A 19,137-nucleotide genomic window follows, 5' to 3' on the forward strand; every position below is an offset into this window, starting at 1 on the left:
AGAGAAGCCTATCCTACCCACACTAACAACTCTATCTCCATTTTCTCCATCCGCCCATCCCCCCACGCTTATTGCCTTTTGTTTCACTTGACCCTCCCTTCTAGATTGTAAGCTCTAACGAGGAGGGCCCTCTGATTCCTCCTGTATTGAATTGTACTGTAACTGTATTTTCTTCCCTCACATTGTAAAGCGCTGCGCAAACTGTTGGCGCTATATAAATCCTGTATAATAATAATAATACTTTTCGGGAAACCATTAAATTGATGGGTTTAGTTCTGCTTAATGAATAATGGTGTGAATTTGTGTGCATTCACATGGTACATTAGTATGAAGATGGGCTTAGAGGCTGATTCCGTAAACAGGCACCCGATGTCAAAATTACACATAGCTGGATTGGATCTTTTCATATAGGATCCATTGACTGCTGTTTTCACAGATGTTGCTGTATAAAGATCGCAATTTGTTTGTTTTTACTTTTGATCAGCTTTTCTGTAGATGGGGTGGTACTGTTCCTTGAATTATAATCTACATATTAAAGTAGTTTTCAACCCTCAGTGTTTTTTAACACATTGAGACCAATAAAATAAACCTGTCGCAGTAAACTGTTTGGTAGTTTTTTTTCCCCCAGCACTTGCGGTTTTACAACTTTCAGTGCTGCTTACTGTTGCTCTGTCAGTGCTTCTTACTGAACTTTCTTTTTTTTTCTCAGCAAATAGTTTGCAGTGGATAGTGCAATCCCATCTTATTCAGTTTCTCTAGCTAGCAGATTAGGGGCGGGGGGGTAGAAGGGAAGAGCAGGAGGAATGCCCTGCCTACACAAGGCTGTATGTTTTTGCTTGATGTGCACAGTGTGAGAAAAAGCAAATCTAATCCCTGTGTGCACTCTAGTCCCTGGATGCAGCAAGAAAAGGGAACATTTTCTGAAACTGGAATGGAATCTTGGGGCAGCGGTCATGGCTCTAGCAGGAACATAGGCAAGGATTAAAAGGCAAAGCAGAGGAAAGAAAATCCAGCACACATAGTACACACACAAACACTGGTTAGGCACACATATAACCCTTTGCCATTGCTATTGAACCCTTGTCATGCCTTTTTATGGGCTGCGCTGTGTATGCTGATGATGATCTTTTGTTTGTTTTTATCTAATCTTTGGTCATCTCTGCCAGAAGTTATTAACTATATAGAGGAGTTTGCCAGATTCTCAGGGATGGCTATTAAGTGAGAGAAGTCTATGCTTTTACCGCTAGATCCCTTACCCAAGGATTTACCATCCACCTGGGTAGATCCTAAAATTGTCTCTTTTCTTAAATATTTGGGTGTAACCATAGCCTTGTCTCCCTTGTCATACATTGCGAATAATGTTGCACCTTTGTTGACAAGGTTTTAAATTTAAAGTAGGGTCTGGTGTAGACCTCTCCTTTCAGAAATAGGACTTATAAATGTAATTAAAATGATCTGGATGCCACATATTTTATATTCTTTTCACAATTCCCCAGTCTGGATCCCTCTGAAGAATTTTAAGGCCAATGGCATATTTAGAAATCTGATTTGGAGGAACAAGGTCCCCTGTGTCAAACTTGAATTGAAAGGAGGCTGGGGGCTTAGCTGCTCCAAATCTGAGAATGTATTTTCTTGCAGCCCAATTCCAGCATCTCACACGGTGGGATTCTGAGGTTTCAGCTACTGCCTTTTATCATTTGGTCTCCTTTGTGCTTCAGGGATGCCAAACCGTTGCTTTCCCTGGAGGGGTTGTTGGGGTGTTCTGCTTTTCTCTATCGCTCATTGACAGACGTAGTCTTCTTGATTCTCAAGAGCTGGGTTATGTTGTCTCCGCAGGAGTAGGACTAGGCAGAAAGACAAAACGTTCTGGCTCCACCTTAGGGGCAGTCCCTGAGGGTATATCCTCCCTCTCTCTGCTACAGGGAATCAGTTTTTTTCTGTCTAGTCAGGAGTAAGGACCTAAGTTCCTTGCTGGGATCTTTTGGTCCTGGCAAGATTTTTTTCTTTAGAAAAAACATTTTTTAGGTAGTTTTTCTCCAGTGTTTTTTTCCTGTGAGATCTTCAAGCAAAAACGCCGGACTGGGCGACACTTGTGGTCACCCCAGCCGGCCTACGAGCGCGCGCAGACCATTGCATTGCGCTTGGTCGGCCGCGACACATTCAAGTAAGTATGCGGGGCCGGGCGACGGGCTGGATGTTGAGATCCAGTGGTCACCCCGGTTTCTGCCTACGAGCGCGTGCAGACCAGAGCTCCGCGCTGGGTCGGCCGCGACGGAGTCCCAGTGGAGGGACTGACCTTGCGAGTTAAAAGTCTCGCTTGGACGCCAGGAACCAGAGAGTCGAGGCGTCCGGAGTGGTCCACAACCCCCCACCCCGGTGGAGAGGGTATTGTGAAGAGAGGGTGCCTGTCGGTTTGGTATGGTGAGTAAACGTTCCCTTTTTTCTTTCCTCGTTATGAGGCAGTATGAATTATGGGCCCCTCCATACATGGTCAGTATATATCTGACACTAAAAAGTCCCCCTTGTAAATACAGTATGTGTTTGTGGGAAGTGGACTTGGTTTGAGAGCTAACACTCTACCCAGCAGACTGTAATATTACAGCAGACATAGGTATAATCCTACCTTATTTGTAGTGTATCTCCTGTAGATCAATATATCGCCACTTAGCAGAGATGCAGGTGGATGTGCTGGGAAAACGATTTCGGCGGTCCGCCGCCATTTTGCCGTAGACCAAGTGCATGTATGTCCTCAGGTCACGCCGGCCGCCATGTTTTTGGAGTCTTATGTCTCTTGTATGGGGGCGGCCATGTTTCATGAGCCCAGCTACCTCGTGGAGAGCTGGGAACGCCGGAAGGCGTACACAGGGGGCGGAGCCACGTCCTTCTACCCGGGAAAAAGCAACAGCTCCTTCCAGTCTGTAAAAGACAGACGCTGACTGCAGTTGGTTGGAAACTTCACTGCATCGGTTGGTGAGCCTTGGGGGTCCCTCTCTCTCTCTGTGGGGATCGAGAAGCAGGTACTCTGAGGGGCGCTATTGCGCTAGGGGGAGACACATAAAAAAAAAAAGAAAAGTTTTTTTGTTTTTTCTGGCAAAGGTGTCCTGAATTAACATGGACCCTGCCACTCATGTATCTCCTCCGGATCCCCTCGAGGGGTCTGCAGGATCCTCCAGCACCCCACTGACGATTGAATCATTGTCAGCTATTATGGAAACTTTTGTGTCCCGGGTGGAAGTGGCTTGTCAGGGACAGGGCGCAAGAAAGCGACCCCCGCCTAACCCCTTATTATCTAAAACCTCGGATTCAGACTCTGAGCCTATTTCTGCAGTTGCAGGTACTTCATCTGGGATTGGTGTCTCGGGTACTGTCTCTTCAGACAGTGAGGAGGTTGTTTCGGCATCAGCCATAGCCAGAGAGGAAGCGTTGGTAAACGCACTCATTGTATCTGTTCAAGAAACCTTAAGATTACAGGGTATTCCGTCGGAAATAGCTGAAACTGAAATCCCTTTTGGGACTAAAAAACGCATCAAAGTGGCGAAGGTTTTTCCATTGCCCAAATGTTTTGGCAATCCAATCGAAGAAGAATGGCGTCTGCCAAAACGCACTTTTACTATTTCTAAACGCATTAACAGGCGTTATCCGTTTGAGGAAACCCTCATTAAGAAATGGACAGAACCACCTGTGGTGGATTCACCAATTGCTAGATTGAATAAAGCCAAGGTTATTCCTCTAGAAGACGCTCCGTCTTTTAAAGATCCAGTGGATCGCAAGATAGAAGCTATGTCTCGCTCCATGTTTTCCTTGATTGGATCAGCTTTCAGACCTATAATAGCTATTGGTCTGGTTTCGCAGGCTGTAACTGAATGGACCAAGTGGTTACGCCGGGACTTAGAAGAGGTCCCTCAGGCAGTATCAGATTTGTTGGAACAAATGATACAGGGGTTACAGTTTGTGTGTGATGCGGCGTTAGACGCCACTCCATTATTGGCGCGAGCATCAGTCTCAGCAGTGGTTCTCAGGCGTACACTGTGGCTAAAAGGTTGGTTAGCCGACCAAGGTTCCAAAAAAGCATTGGCTAATATCCCCTTTTTAGGAGAGCGTCTATTTGGAGCCAACTTAGATGAGATCATTAAGGATCTCACGGGTGGAAAGAGCACCTTTTTACCGCAAAATTTTTAAGGTAAAGGAACTCGTCAAAGACGAGGGCCTTCTTTTTCTGCTCACAAGAGGTTTTTTCGTCCCGCGGGTGAAAAAATTAAGTCCTCCAAAGCTCCTTCAGGAGGCGTCAGGGGTCGTTGGTCGGGCAAGCAAAAGCCCGCCCCCTCCAGACCTGAAGATAAATCGTCCAAAGCCTGAAGGTGCGCCCCCACCCATAACTGGGGTGGGGGGACGTCTTCGCCGGTTCCCGGATCCATGGCTTTCCAGAATCCCGGACAAGTGGGTTTGCGAAGTCATAAGGTCAGGGTACAAGATCGAGTTTCGATCTCTCCCACCGGCGCGATTCTTCTCTTCCAATATTCGACTATCCCCGGATCGTTTAGAAGATCTGCGGAGAGCAGTCACGGATTTACTACAACAAGGAGTGGTAGTCCACGTTCCTTGGACAGAACGTTTTCAAGGATTTTATTCAAACCTATTTACAATACCCAGGAAAGAGGGCAAAGTGCGTCCAATTCTGGACTTAAGGGCACTCAATTCTTTTGTCAACATAAGAAAATTCAGAATGGAGTCCATTCGCACAGTAGCAGCCTTCCTGCATCCAGGGGATGTCCTAGCGTCCATAGACATCAAGGACGCATATCTTCACATTCCCATTTTCGCAGGACATCAGCGGTTTCTACGCTTTTCCGTAGAAGAGAACCACTATCAGTTTGTGGCGTTACCTTTCGGTCTCGCCACGGCTCCTCGGGTCTTCACGAAGGTGTTGGCCCCTATGTTGGCACTACTGCGCCAAAGAGGCATATCGTTTCTTGGTTACCTAGACGATCTTCTGCTTCATGCAGTCTCTCCTCAGACCTTACTACAAAACATAGAAATTACTATGATTTCTTTACAGGAATTCGGGTGGCTGGTGAACCAGCAAAAGTCATTTCTGGTTCCCACCCAGAGGCTCGAATATCTGGGTCTAATTCTAGACACAGTCAGGACAAGAGTTTTCCTGCTGGTAGGGAAACTCCGAAAGATTCAATCAGCAGTCCAGTTGTTACTATCCAACAGCTGGTCTTCCCTTCGGACTTGCATGAGGGTTCTGGGGTTGATGGTGGCTTCCTTCGAAGCAGTCCCATTTGCCCAGTCCCATACCCGAATTCTTCAGCAAGAGATTCTTCTCAGATGGAATCCGAATCCGGAATCCCTGGACAATCAGATCCGATTGAGCAAACAGACCAGAGAGTCTCTGGTCTGGTGGCTTCGGTCTCCGATGCTCAGCCAGGGAAAGTCATTTCTGCCAATATATTGGACGATAGTGACCACGGATGCCAGTCTATCCGGATGGGGAGGAATTCTCGGTCAGTTATCTGTCCAGGGACTTTGGTCCCCGGAAGAATCCAGGTTACCGATAAATGTATTGGAACTGAGAGCGATCAGACTTTGTCTGATTCACTGGACCGAGCAGCTCCAGGGCAGCCCGGTTCGGATCCAGTCGGACAATGCCACGGCTGTGGCTTATGTCAATCACCAGGGGGGCACCAAGAGTGTCCGAGCGGCAAAAGAAGTGGCTTGCATTGTTCGCTGGGCGGAACGATTTGTTCCAGCAATCTCTGCGGTGTTCATTCCGGGGCGGGAGAATTGGCAGGCAGATTATCTCAGCCGTCAGACTCTGGATCAGGGGGAATGGTCCCTCCATCCTGAAGTTTTCCACCAGTTGTGCCTACGGTGGGGCACCCCGGATGTGGATCTGTTGGCATCACGATTCAACAGGAAAGTACAGAGATTCGTGGCTCGCTCCCGCGATCCTCTAGCAGAGACCGCAGACGCACTGATCGCCCCGTGGGGGCAATACCAGCTAATATATGCCTTCCCTCCTCTCGGGTTACTGCCAAGACTTCTTCGCAGGATAGAGGAGGAAGGAATTCCAGTAATTCTGGTAGCTCCGGACTGGCCTCGTCGAGCTTGGTACGCCGACGTGGTCAGACTGGTGGCGGACGTCCCGTGGAGACTTCCTCTCAGGGAGGACCTACTGTCTCAGGGACCGATCTTCCATCCTGCTTTACGATCGCTGGCTTTAACGGCCTGGCTATTGAGACCCAGGTGCTGAAGGACAAAGGTTTGTCAGCTTCAGTTATTCCTACTCTAGTCGAAGCAAGGAAAGCGACTTCCAGAAAGATTTATCATCGCACATGGAAGTCCTACATTGCATGGTGTGAACCTCTGGGGTTCCGTCCACGGTCTTATTCGGTTAGTCGAATATTAGCTTTTCTGCAACAAGGGGTTGAGCAGAAACTGGCCTTGAGTACTATCAAGGGTCAGGTCTCAGCATTAGCTATCTTCTTTCAGAAGCCTTTGGCTACTCATTCCTTGGTGCGGAATTTCATCCAGGGGGTGCGACATCTGGCTCCGCCAGTGCGCGCGCCGTTACCACCCTGGGATCTTAATTTAGTATTGTCGGTTCTTCAGAAACCTCCCTTTGAAGATATTAGGGAGATTCCTCTACCTACGTTGTCCCAGAAGGTGGCTTTCTTGGTGGCTATTACTTCTGCACGCAGGGTGTCAGAACTGGCCGCATTATCTTGTCGTTCCCCATATCTGGTGGTTCATAGAGATAAGGTGGTTCTTCGTCCGAATCCATCCTTCCTACCAAAAGTGGTTTCAGAATTTCATCTGAATGAAGAAATTGTATTACCTTCCCTGTGTCCTAAGCCCAGTCATCCTCGGGAGTTTGCTTTACACTCCTTGGATGTGGTCCGGGCGATCAGGGTATACTTAAAAACGACAGACTCGTTTCGCAAGACGGATTCACTTTTTGTGATTCCGGATGGACCCAAAAAGGGGTTGCCTACATCTGCCGCGACCATTTCCAAATGGATCAGACAGACGGTGGTACAGGCTTATTCTATTAAGGGTCGGGAGCCCCCGTTCCCTGTTAAGGCGCACTCCACTCGGGCGCTTAGTGCGTCATGGGCCTTTCGCCATCAGGCGTCAGTGGTCCAGGTGTGCAAGGCGGCTACCTGGTCGTCGGTGCATACCTTTCCAAAACATTATAAAGTTGATGTAATGGCATCGTCTGATGCCTCGTTTGGCTGCAAGGTTTTGCAGGCCGCAATTTGAGGAGACCAGTGGTCTACCTCGAGGGTTTTTTCCGTTGGAAATTTTCATTTGAGTCTCATTCTTTGTTTATAATGAGCCTTTAAAACTTCTAGTTTGGCACCGGTTGGGCCTTCTAGATTGGATTTTGATTTTTGTCAATCCCACCCCTCATTTGTGGCACTGCTTCTGGATGTCCCAGCTCTTGAGAATCAAGAAGACTACGTCTGTCAATGAGCCATAGAGAAAAATGGATTTTTGTAAGATCTTACCGTAAAATCCTTTTCTCTTAAGCTCATTGACAGACGTAGTACCCGCCCCTCTATCATTGAGTTGGGTTGGGTTAAATTCTCTGTTACTGCTTTAGAACAGAACTGATTCCCTGTAGCAGAGAGAGGGAGGATATACCCTCAGGGACTGCCCCTAAGGTGGAGCCAGAACGTTTTGTCTTTCTGCCTAGTCCTACTCCTGCGGAGACAACATAACCCAGCTCTTGAGAATCAAGAAGACTACGTCTGTCAATGAGCTTAAGAGAAAAGGATTTTACGGTAAGATCTTACAAAAATCCATTTTTTCTGACATGCCCATTTTTGTACTGTTGTTCAAGGTGTGAGATTCTGTCAAGAAGTTAATGTGGATTTCTTCCCTCATGAAATATACCCCAATTTGGGCTAATAAAAGGCTCCCTGAGCCATCGACCCTGCCGGGTTTTCAGTGGTGGGAACAGGTTGGGGTTCTTACTCCTTCTCAATTATAAGACCGGTTAACTTAAATCCTCTGAGCAGCTGTTAATGGAATTTCCTTTGAACCAGAGGTGGTTTTATCAATTTTTGCAGTTATGCAATGCTCTACATGCCCAATTCATTGATATTGTGCTGAAAGACAGCCAATGCGTTGGATGTCTTTTTTTTAACTCAATGTCAATAAATGAATTCGGACTCCTATCTTTTGGTATAATGCTCATTTCATAGGCTGCCTGAAAGACAAGACCCATAAGTGTTACTGAACTTCAGCAGAGGAAATCTGGTTTCCTGCCATGGCAGACATGGCTCTAAGTGGCAGTGCTGTGTAAATCTCAGGAATTAATGTTTCAAATAATTTGGCATGTGTTTCATCTGTGTGTTAAGCGATCTGTTCAGCTTTAAACTGAGAAGACTTTTCTTTTTAGGTTCTATTTAATCGGCACAAGATGGAATTAAGACGTCTGGAAAGGGATGCACAGCAGCTGCAGATGCGCATTAAAGAGTTGCAGAACAGGTGGGTGTGTGCGTTTTTTTATTTATCTCTTATTTTTTTAGAGAGATTTGGAACGTAATAACGGCAAAGCAATACCTGAATTTGACCTGGGACTAGCTCTACAGCAGTCTTACAGCAAAGCTCAGACTAGGAGAAAGAAAAGGAGCACAATAACCCAGTCAGTTGTGCCCATGTGCTAACAAAGACCTTTCTGATTGGGAGGTTAGAGCAGAGTTGATAGATGAGCATATCAGTTTGCTGCTTATCTCACTAACCAATCACAAGTTGGTAGAGGGACCCATAAAGGCTCGCTCAGACGGCCTGCACCCTAAATGCTCCATTTTTAGTGCGCAGACAGCTGTCAATTTTTACTTACAATGCACTGTGTTGAGGGGCGCGGTGTGCGGTGCATTTTAGTGCAGTGCACAGTTTTCTTTCAGTTGTGTTGCAGTGTGAACAGGGCACATAGAAAACCTGCTTTGATTCAGTGCAGAAAAACTGAGGTCACTGCACTAGATGTCAGCAAGCCCAAAGTGTTGCTTAACTGCAGCAGAAAAAAAATCAGGTCTTGTGTCTTTCCAGACACTGGTGCTGTATATGTGATCAGTTATGACAACAGCCATTTGATGACTTGATAGTTGGGTTGAGAGATCAAGCAACAGCATGCCTTGAATGTGTCTATAATAAAGATAATGGCTTAACAATAAGTTTGTTTGTTTTGTAGCGCTGATAATACTTCTGAAGAAGAAAAGATGGAGAGACTGAGACAAATAGACCTGCTGAAACATAAAATGAGGGAACTAAATGCTCAAGACGTCACAACTACTGAGCAGATGAACCAGTTCCAGCATGCAATATACAGGGACAAAGAAGAGCAAAGCAACCTGCTGTATGTTCCCTCTTCAGTTTCATGCAGATACATGATACATGTTCTTTTAAAACTCTAACGTCAGCTAAATTCTTTACCTCTGCAACATCGGTCAGCTTTTTAATGAAATCTGTATCCCTATTGGAAAAGGTTGTTACTTCACTTCTTGTAACCCTGTCATTAAGACTTAAAATGCTGAGCAGTCTCTCCAGTAGTGATCCAAACTATTTTTTTTTTTATTTAAAACTTCTTTTTAGCAAAGTAAAGAAGAGTTAGAACCCTTGTCCAGGTCCTTTTGCTCTCTGTGTCCCTTTCAGGGTTGTTTTCTTTTGCTTCTTGTTCTGGTAATAAATACCCTGTGTGATATGATGCCACCAGAATGTAAAGAAAGGGAAGCGTCCTGATGGAAAAACAGCAATAACACATAAGCGGCTTCAAACTATTTTTAGAATGTATCACTTAATTATTTCTAAATGTTTTTAAAAAGTACTTACAGTAGTTGCTTTATTGGTTCTTGATTTCCAAAAAAAAAAAAAAGTGTCTTGCACTCCGTTTGGAGAATTAATAGTGAGTTTCAAAAATATCCACAGTTTTAGCAAATTTCCTTTTGGTGGGTGTTCAAGAAATATTGTTGGGAAGTTGTGGTAATAGCAATATGTTTGATCACTTTATGAAAAGGCTCCTATCCTTTCCCATTTTATCTAGAATTAAAAACAGTTTTGTCTGGAGCTGAGCATGTGTTTGGACAATAGAACACTGTCTCTTAAAACAGGTAAAAAGTTTCTCCATTCAAAGCAGTTGTGATGGACTTGCACTGCTTCAGGAACCTTCTGCCACCAAAAGGCAATTAAGATCAGTCAACTACAAATTGGCAAAATTCATGAGACCTCTCAGCTGTAAGCAATTGCAAATTGTAGCTGATGGGAAATCTTTGAGGTGTTTTTTTTTTTTTTTTTAAATGAATTAGCTGTTTTTTTTTTTGTTTTTTTTTAAACAGGTTACTTGTTTACTGCTCCATATTTTGATTATTGTATTTTCATAGACAGATCTCTAAAATCTTCTACTAGTGGTCACTTTTAGATGTGTAAATGTGATTATATAATTAACCCTTAAACAAGGGCAGCCTGCGTTGCCCCTTGTATGCTTGTTAGTTCTCAAACCCTTTCTGTGTTGACAGGTTACAGGCTTGGGTAAGTTAACCACTTTACCACCGGAGGATTTTGCTGTCTTACGTCTGGGCCACTTTTTGCGATTCGGCACTGTGCGACTTTAACTGACAATTGCACGGTCATGCAACGCCGTACCCAAACGAAATTTACGTCCTTTTTTTCCCACAAACAGAGCTTTCTTTTGGTGGTATTTGATCACCTGTGCGATTTTTACTTTTTGCGCTATAAACAAAAAAATAGCGACAATTTTGAAAAAATAATTTTTTTCACATTTTTTATATGAAATCCCCCCCCCAAAATGTAAAAATCAAAATTTCTCTTACGTCCTCCGACAGTCGCCGCCTCTTCATATTCGTCACAATGGGGTAATTGACCTTTGCTCCGTAGGAGTAGCTAGGCAACAGAATATGTGATTAAAGCTTTTAACATATCCCACCCCCAGGGGGTGGTCCCCTCAGTCAATACCCTCCTACTTCCTGTATCCATACCTCAGTTTCATTGTCTAGCTTGTCAGGAGTAGCTGGATGTCTCTATGCTGGGGCATTTTGTCTCCGCCTTTCTCTTCTTTTCTGATTTTATTTGAGTTTTTTTCTCTCTCTTTACTTAGCTGTTACTTTTGTCAGCATTAGTTAGGTCTTCTGATGAAGAGGATCACGCGGGCTGGGTCTCGGGCTGGCCCCCCTGGTCGCAGGTTGTGGGTCAGTGGCTTCCCAGCCTGCCATCGAGCGTTCAGTCAGGTATTTTTCCTGGCACAGTGAACGACCCATCCCTGTTCGCTGCAGGGATACTATGGTGAGGTGGCTACCTCACTGGACGCCATGCGGTTTCGCACCGCAGTTCTCCTGCGTCCTGACTGCGACTCTCCCTGTCCCATGTGCAGTGGCTTGATCGCTTGTGCGGGTTCCCCACGCCATTTAGGAGGTAAGTGTATCTGTGTGGGGACCTGTCTGTTTGGGGGGTGTCAGTCTGGGACTGTGTAACCCTGCCTCTGTTCACACTAAAGGACTCCCTATCTGTCTTGGCTGCATTCTGTGGGCTGCAAGGAGGGGGGCTATGCTGCACTGTTTCTGTGTCAGACTGTGTGCTGTTTTTTACTGTGTGACAGGCTGTGTGCTGCGGGGCATAATTGGATCGTGTTATGCACACTTGCGGCGACCGCTGCTGCGATCCGCCATTGTTTTATTATACTGCACGTGTACTGTGGTTTTCACTGTGTGTGGGGAGCGACGTTTTCGGCGCCAAGCGCCGCCATTTTGGTGGCGATCGCTCCGGCCTCATGCTAGCACTGCGGGCGGCCATTTTTCTGTAGCCTTCCATAGGCTTTGACAGAGTGCCCTGTGTTGCATCACTTCCTTTTCCCTGGGCGCACCGATCGAGGCAGCAGCAGCGGTGGTCTCTCCAGGTTTTATACTCTCTATCCCTGTTATCCTTGCCTGAGTTTGTACTTTTCCCTGTGGGGGTCGGCTTTGTGCTGGTGTGTGAGTGCGGTGGGCTGCGCTCGCCGCGCTTTTAAAGGGGCATTTACCCTTTATTCTTCTGCAAACTTTTGGGGGCATGGATTCTCAGGAAAGCAAATTTCTTCTCACTCTGGTGGGAGGCCAAGGGGCTGCTGTTTCCCCCCCCAGGGGGTGATTTGGCTACTGTTGTGGCTAACCTTGCTGCTCAGGTGCAAATGCTTGTGGCTGCTCAATCCACAAAACGGCCCAGAGTTTCAATTTCCTCTGATTCAGAGGGTGATGGTGATGGGGCTGCTGTGGCTGGGGTCTCCTTATCGGGGTCCCGTTCCTCCCTGGATCTTGTGGGGTCTGAGGTGGAGGCTGAGGTTGAAGGGGTTGATAATTCTCCCCCTGGCTCGTCTGAAGAGCTTGCACTCATGGATGACTTGGTTGCTTCTATCAAACAAACACTGCGTTTGCAGGATGAACCATGTCCTCCTGCTGTCCTGGCCTCTTATGGGACGCAGCGAAGACGCAAGACATCGCAGGTTTTTCCTTGCACTGAAGATTTTCAGCGCGCTGTTAGTGAACAATGGCGCAATTTACGCAAGCCTTTTGCTGTACCAAGTAGGTTCAAGCTGCGTTATCCTTTCACACCCGCTACTGATGAATGTTGGTGTGTGCCGCCTCCGGTGGATCACGCGGTGGCGGTTTTGAATAAGTCCACTGCGATCCCTGCTGAGGATACCCCGGTGTTCCGGGATGCCACGGACAGGAGGCTGGAGTCTCTTGCCCGTCATACTTATTCGGTTACCGGTTCTATGCTAAAAGCTATTTTTTCTTCACTTATGACAGCTCAGGCTGTCGCGAATTGGACGCAGGTGCTTCGGCGCGCCCTGGTGGCTGAATCTGCCCCACCGGCGACGTTGGATATGGTGGATCAAATCCATCAGGGTGTCATGTATTTGTGTGATGCGTACTTGGATATAGTACCGTTGGCTGCATGTGTACACAGTGTGGCGGTGTTGTCTCGCCGCCTGATTTGGCTGAAGTGTTGGTCTGTGGACCAATCTTCGCGCAAAACCGTAGCTAATCTACCCTATAATGGATCTCGCCTTTTTGGCAATTCCTTGGATACACTGATAAAGGGGATCACGGGTGGTAAGAGCACACTCTTGCCCCAATTCCACAAGGCTAAGGCTGCTACTGGTAAGAAGCAGGCTTCTTTTTGGCCCTCTCAGGGGTCCTTTCGTGCCTTTCGGTCGCACTATAAGGGCAAGCCTTTCAAAGGTCAAGGCTCCCAAAAGAAGCCGTGGACAGGTAAGCAGAAGTCCGGCCAGTCCGGATCCCCTGCCCATAACAATGCGGCCTGAAGGGGCGCCCTCACCCAGTTCTGGGGTGGGGGGACGCTTGCTCGGTTTTCTTCAACCCTGGCTGGCCCATTTTCGGGACAGGTGGGTTCAGGAAATCGTTCGGTCTGGTTACAAGATCGAGTTTCTCTCTCGGCCGGAGAGCAGATTTTTTCCCTCAAATCTTCAACTGTCTCCGGAGCGTTTGCGGGATCTGCACCTGGCGGTGCGGGACCTGCGGGCTCAGGGTGTGGTGGTCCCGGTGCCTCATCGGGACAGATTTCGGGGGTTCTATTCCAATCTGTTCACCGTGCCCAGGAAGGAGGGCAAGGTGCGTCCAATTCTGGACTTAAAGGCTCTGAACCGCTTTGTGCGCGTTCGCAAGTTCCGCATGGAATCCCTGCTGTCGGTGGTGGCTGCCCTATTTCCAGGGGAATTCATGGCTTCCATCGACTTGAAGGATGCGTACCTTCACATCCCGATTTTCGAGGGTCACCAGAGGTACCTTTGATTCGCCATTGCGGAGGATCATTACCAATTTGTGGCGCTGCCTTTTGGTCTCGCTTCGGCTCCACGGGTGTTCACCAAGGTGCTTGCACCGGTTCTGGCCTTGTTGAGAACCCAGGGCATCTCTGTCCTGGGGTATCTGGACGACATTCTGGTTCGGTCACGATGCAGACTCTGCAGGAGTTTGGTTGGACTATAAATTTTCCAAAATCGACGCTGTGTCCGTCGGTTCGTCTTCCCTACCTGGGAATGATTCTGGACTCGGTCCAGGCGAAGGTCTTCCTGCCGGACGACAAACTCGGGACTCTTCAGGAGGAGGTCAGGTTCCTCAGGGACGTTCCGTGCTCGTCCCTCCGGACGTGCATGCGATGTCTGGGATTGATGGTCCCGACCTTCGAGGCGATTCCCTTCGCCCAGTTTCACACGCGGGGTCTCCAAGCGGAGATCCTGTCCAGGTGGGACGGGCGCCCGCAATCTCTGGATCTCCAGATTTCGTTGAGCCATCGCACCAGAAGGGATCTTCTGTGGTGGCTCCAGTCCCCGGCGGTGTCGGGGGGCAAGTCTTTTCGTCCTCTTTCATGGACGGTGGTCACCACGGATGCCAGCCTGTCGGGCTGGGGTGGTGTTCTGGGCGTTCTGTCCGCCCAGGGAACTTGGTCGGAGGAGGAATCCTCCCTTCCGATCAACATTCTGGAATTGCGAGCGATAAATCTCTGCCTTTGACGTTGGACGGACAGGCTTCAGGGCCGTCCGGTTCGGGTGCAGACGGACAATGCCACGGCGGTGGCCTACATCAACCACCAAGGGGGCACCAGGAGTGCCCGAGCGGCTCGGGAGGTGGCCGACATTCTGTCTTGGGCCGAGACACACGTCCCGGCGATATCAGCGGTTCACATTCCGGGGGTGGAGAACTGGCAGGCGGATTATCTGAGTCGCCAGTCCCTGGACCAGGGGGGAATGGTCCCTCCACCCGGATGTCTTCCAGATGTTGTGCGCGAAGTGGGGTCTTCCGGAGGTAGACCTGTTCGCGTCTCGTCTGAACACCAAGGTGAAAAGGTTCGTGGCAAGGACGCGCAATCCTCGGGCAGACGCGTTGGTAGCTCCGTGGCATCGGTATCGACTGATGTATGCGTTTCCACCGATTCAACTGCTGTCCAGGTTCCTTCGCAGGTTGACCTCGGAACCGCACACGGTGATTCTTGTGGCGCCGGACTGGCCTCGCCGGTCCTGGTACGCAGACCTTGTGAATCTGGCGGTCGACGCTCCGTGGCGTCTGCCTCTGCGAGAAGATCTCCTGTCTCAAGGACCGATATTCCATCCTGCTTTACAGTCGCTGGCTTTGACGGCCTGGCTGTTGAAACCGAGTTCCTGAGGGATAGGGGTCTCTCCCCTGAGGTCATTCACACTTTGATCAACGCGAGGAAGTCTTCCTCGGGTAAGGTCTATTACCGTACTTGGAAGGCCTATTTTGCCTGGTGTGAGTCCAGGGGGTATTCCCCTCGCACATACTCGGTGTCTAGGGTGTTGTCCTTCCTTCAAACGGGTGTTGACCAGCGTTTGGCGCTGGCTACGATCAAGGGTCAGATTTCTGCGCTGGCCGTTCTTTTTCAACGTCCTGTGGCATCTAACCCCTTGGTTAGCACTTTTGTTCAGGGGGTGCGGCACTTGGTCCCTCCTAGGAGGGATCCTCTGCCTCCTTGGGACTTGAACCTTGTTCTGTCCGTGTTGCAACGTGCTCCTTTCGAACAGATCAGGAAGATCTTTGTCCATGTTGTCCAAGAAGGTCGCCTTTTTGGTGGCGATCACTTCGGCTCGCAGAGTGTCGGAGCTGGCAGCTTTGTCCTGCAGGTCTCCGTATCTGGTCATTCACTTGGATAAGGTGGTCTTGCGACCTAACCCTTCTTTTCTTCCGAAGAGGATTTCGGATTTTCACCTCAATGAGGACATTGTCTTGCCTTCGCTCTGCGCGAAGCCTAAACATCCGAAGGAGGTGGATTTGCATTCCTTGGATGTTGTTCGGGCGCTTAGGGTTTACCTAAAAGCGACTGAATCTTTTCGCAAGTCGGATTCTTTGTTTGTCCTTCCTGATGGACCTCGGAAGGGCATGGCGGCGTCAGCTTCTACCATCGCCAAATGGATCAGACAGACTGTTGAACAGGCCTATGCTTTGAAGGGGAAAGCTCCTCCTATGCCTGTGAAGGCGCACTCTACCAGATCTCTGAGTACGTCTTGGGCCTGTCGTCATGGGGCTTCTGTGGCCCAGGTGTGTAAGGCGGCGACTTGGTCGACCGTTCACACATTCACGAAATTCTACAAGGTGGATGTTCAGGCATCGTCAGATGCTTCCTTTGGCCGCAAGGTTCTTAGTGCGGCGGTTCCTTAGGGTCCTTTGTTTTGGACCCTTGGCTGTTGGGATATGTTTTTTTTTTTTTTTTTTATCCCTAGGTTTTTTGTTTTTTCCTGGGTTGTTGCTCCTGTTGAGCAAGTTTTTTTCATGCTTCCCAGCTGGTTTCCTTCCTTTGGTAAGGTTCTTTTCTCTGATGTGGAGACTGCGTTGCCTTGGGCGCGGCTGCGTTTCCCACCCCTCATGTTTGCACTGCTTTGGGACGTCCCCATTGTGACGAATATGAAGAGGCGGCGACTGTCGGAGGACGTAAGAGAAAACGGAATTTTTGTAAAATCTTACCTGTAAAATTACTTTCTCTGAGTCCTCCGACATTCGCCGCCCCCGCCCCTCTTTTGGGGTTTGGTTATTTACTCTACTGCTATTCCACTAAAACTGAGGTATGGATACAGGAAGTAGGAGGGTATTGACTGAGGGGACCACCCCCTGGGGGTGGGATATGTTAAAAGCTTTAATATTGACATATTCTGTTGCCTAGCTACTCCTACGGAGCAAAGGTCAATTACCCCATTGTGACGAATATGAAGAGGCGGCGACTGTTGGAGGACTCAGAGAAAGGAATTTTACAGGTAAGATTTTACAAAAATTCAGTTTTTATATCGTTTTAGGCCAATTTGTTTTTTGCTACATATTTTTGGTAAAAAAAATCGCACTAAGCGTATTTTGATTGGTTTGTGCAAAAGTTATTGCGTTTACTAAGGGAAAGATTTCTGTCGTTTTTGGTGTTTTTTTTTTTTTTAACAAGTAACGGCGGTGATCTGCGACTTTTTTTTTTTTTTGCGGGACTGCGTCATTGCGGCGGACAGATCGGACCCTTGACTGACATTTTGACACTTTTGGGGGTACCAGTGACGTTACTACAGTAATCAGTGCTATAAATATGCACTGTTACTGTAAAAATGACACTGGCAGGGAAGGGGTTAATTTTTATTGGTGATCAAGGGGTTAATGTATTCCTGGTGCTTACTAACTTGTGTGGGGGGAGGGGACTGAGTGACACAGGGACAGATCGCAGGTTCAGCTATGCTGAACCCTGCAATCTGACCCTGTCTGTCACTTAGGAGATCCGCCCGCTTTGTTTACACAAGCGGGCGGATCTCCACACTCGATTCCCCGACAATCGGGGAAGAGCGGCGGTGATCACCGCCGCTCCTCCCCTGGCCCGACTCCCGCTGTGACTGAATACAGCGGGAGCGAGCCTTTCGGCGCCGCGAGCCGCCGAGAGAGGGGAATGTCTGGCGACGTAGGTCTACGTCGCCAGACGTTATCGAGCCACTTTGCCGCAGTAGAGCTCCAGTGAGCAGCGGTAAAGTGGTTAAAGCTTGGCTTCAGAAAAAGTTACATCAGTGTTTTATGACACAAGATGACACAGTGCCACAGATGGAATACACGTTTGCTTGGCTCATGCATTATTTTGGTATTTATACTATTCACTTTAAACATTAAAGATTTCTTTCACCTTATATGACTTCCTGTTTGATTATCAACAGTAATCAAGAGCGGGATCTAAAATACAGGATGGAAAGACTAAGAAGGCAAATAAGGGAATTTCAGGACAGCCGAACAGACAGACTGAAGAGATTTGGACAAAATATGCCACCTCTTTTAGCAGCAATTGATGAAGCCTACAGACAGGGCCGTTTCAGGAAAAAACCCGTTGGACCATTGGGTATGTTCTCTAATATTATATCTTGAACTACATTTGGTGAATGTGTTTTGCTTTTATGAAGTTATTCCTGTCACACTTCTGCGTTTGAACTGTGCATATCAGTTAAACTATTTGTGTTTTGCTCTCCATTCCTCTCCTGTGACTGTTTAGAAAAAAGAAATCTAAGAACAGAAAAATAAAGCACGCAGGCCTGTTCTGTATGAAGAATATTAAAATATTGCCTGCATGTATGGACCCTATTAAGCCTAGGTTAAAACTGATGCGTTGCAGTTTCAAGCCAGTTTGCAGTGCAATTTTCAAGGTTCCAGGTCATTGTACTGCGAGTTGGTGTAGCTTAGATGCATCGAGTCATCCCTGCTGTAAGCTGAACTCCCTGCTGACAGCAGAATGTGCGCAAAAGATCCAGGATTAAAAAAAAAAAAAAAAAGCAGCATGGGGGATCCCCCACTCATCTATACCAGGCACACCAAAAAAAATATGTGGGGTCCCCCTAAAATCTATATGAGACACTTATCCAAGCATGCAGGCCTGGATAGGGAGGGGACAAGCACGTGCCATTCCTCCCCCTCCTTCACAATACCACACAATACCAGGTCACATGCCCTCAGTATGGAGGGGTTGTTTTCTTTGCCTCCCTGAAGCAACTTGTCCCCCCATGTTGATAAGGACAAAGGGCCTGTCTTCCCCCCTCCAACCCCCCCCCCCCCAACCCCGGCCTGGCAGGGGGTAGCTTTTTGTAATCTGGAAGCCCCCTTTAAGAAGGTAACCCCCAAATCCAGCACCTCCCCGCTATGTAAAGGAGTATTGGGACCCCACACATTTTTTGTGTGTGAGGGGTGGTGACATGGGAACCCCCTTAATATCCATGCCAGGATCAGCGGGGAAGCCCCACACTAGTATTTTTTTTTTTCCAAAGTTTGTTTACATTCTACTGTCAGCTGGATTCTCCACCACTGACAATAGAAATTATTCATTGTTAGGGAGTCGTCTGATGCCGACAGAGGATCTTCATTGCATCTGAGCACCACAAACAAACGCTATATCATTTATTTTTATGCTTCAACGCAAATTCTTCCATTCATCCATGTCTCTATGCTTTATTTTGTTGAGAAATCACTTTGACAATAACCTTCTAGCATTTATGCTTATGTCCATCTTGAGTAAGGGCAAATGATTCATGTAGCATTTACTTCCTGCCCTTGTCTCAAGTATGCATGCAGGAGAGTGTGCTGAGCTGACGAACCCCCCCCCCCCCCC

The 19,137-nt window shown here is 47.8% G+C and overlaps 1 protein-coding gene across 1 annotated transcript in view; it reads left to right on the forward strand.

The window, feature by feature from the left end:
• SMC6 (structural maintenance of chromosomes 6) overlaps positions 1-19,137 on the forward strand; it is a 332,391-nt gene that overhangs the window by 108,302 nt on the left and 204,952 nt on the right. The window contains exons 12-14 of the mRNA XM_082248885.1: positions 8,411-8,499; positions 9,203-9,367; positions 17,702-17,880. Of these exons, the coding sequence (XP_082105011.1) occupies positions 8,411-8,499; positions 9,203-9,367; positions 17,702-17,880 (433 nt within the window). The remainder of the gene's footprint in view (positions 1-8,410; positions 8,500-9,202; positions 9,368-17,701; positions 17,881-19,137) is intronic.

Source organism: Pelophylax lessonae (genome assembly GCF_965119305.1).
Source record: "Pelophylax lessonae genome assembly, chromosome: 3".
In the NCBI taxonomy this organism is placed as follows: Eukaryota; Metazoa; Chordata; class Amphibia; order Anura; family Ranidae; genus Pelophylax; species Pelophylax lessonae.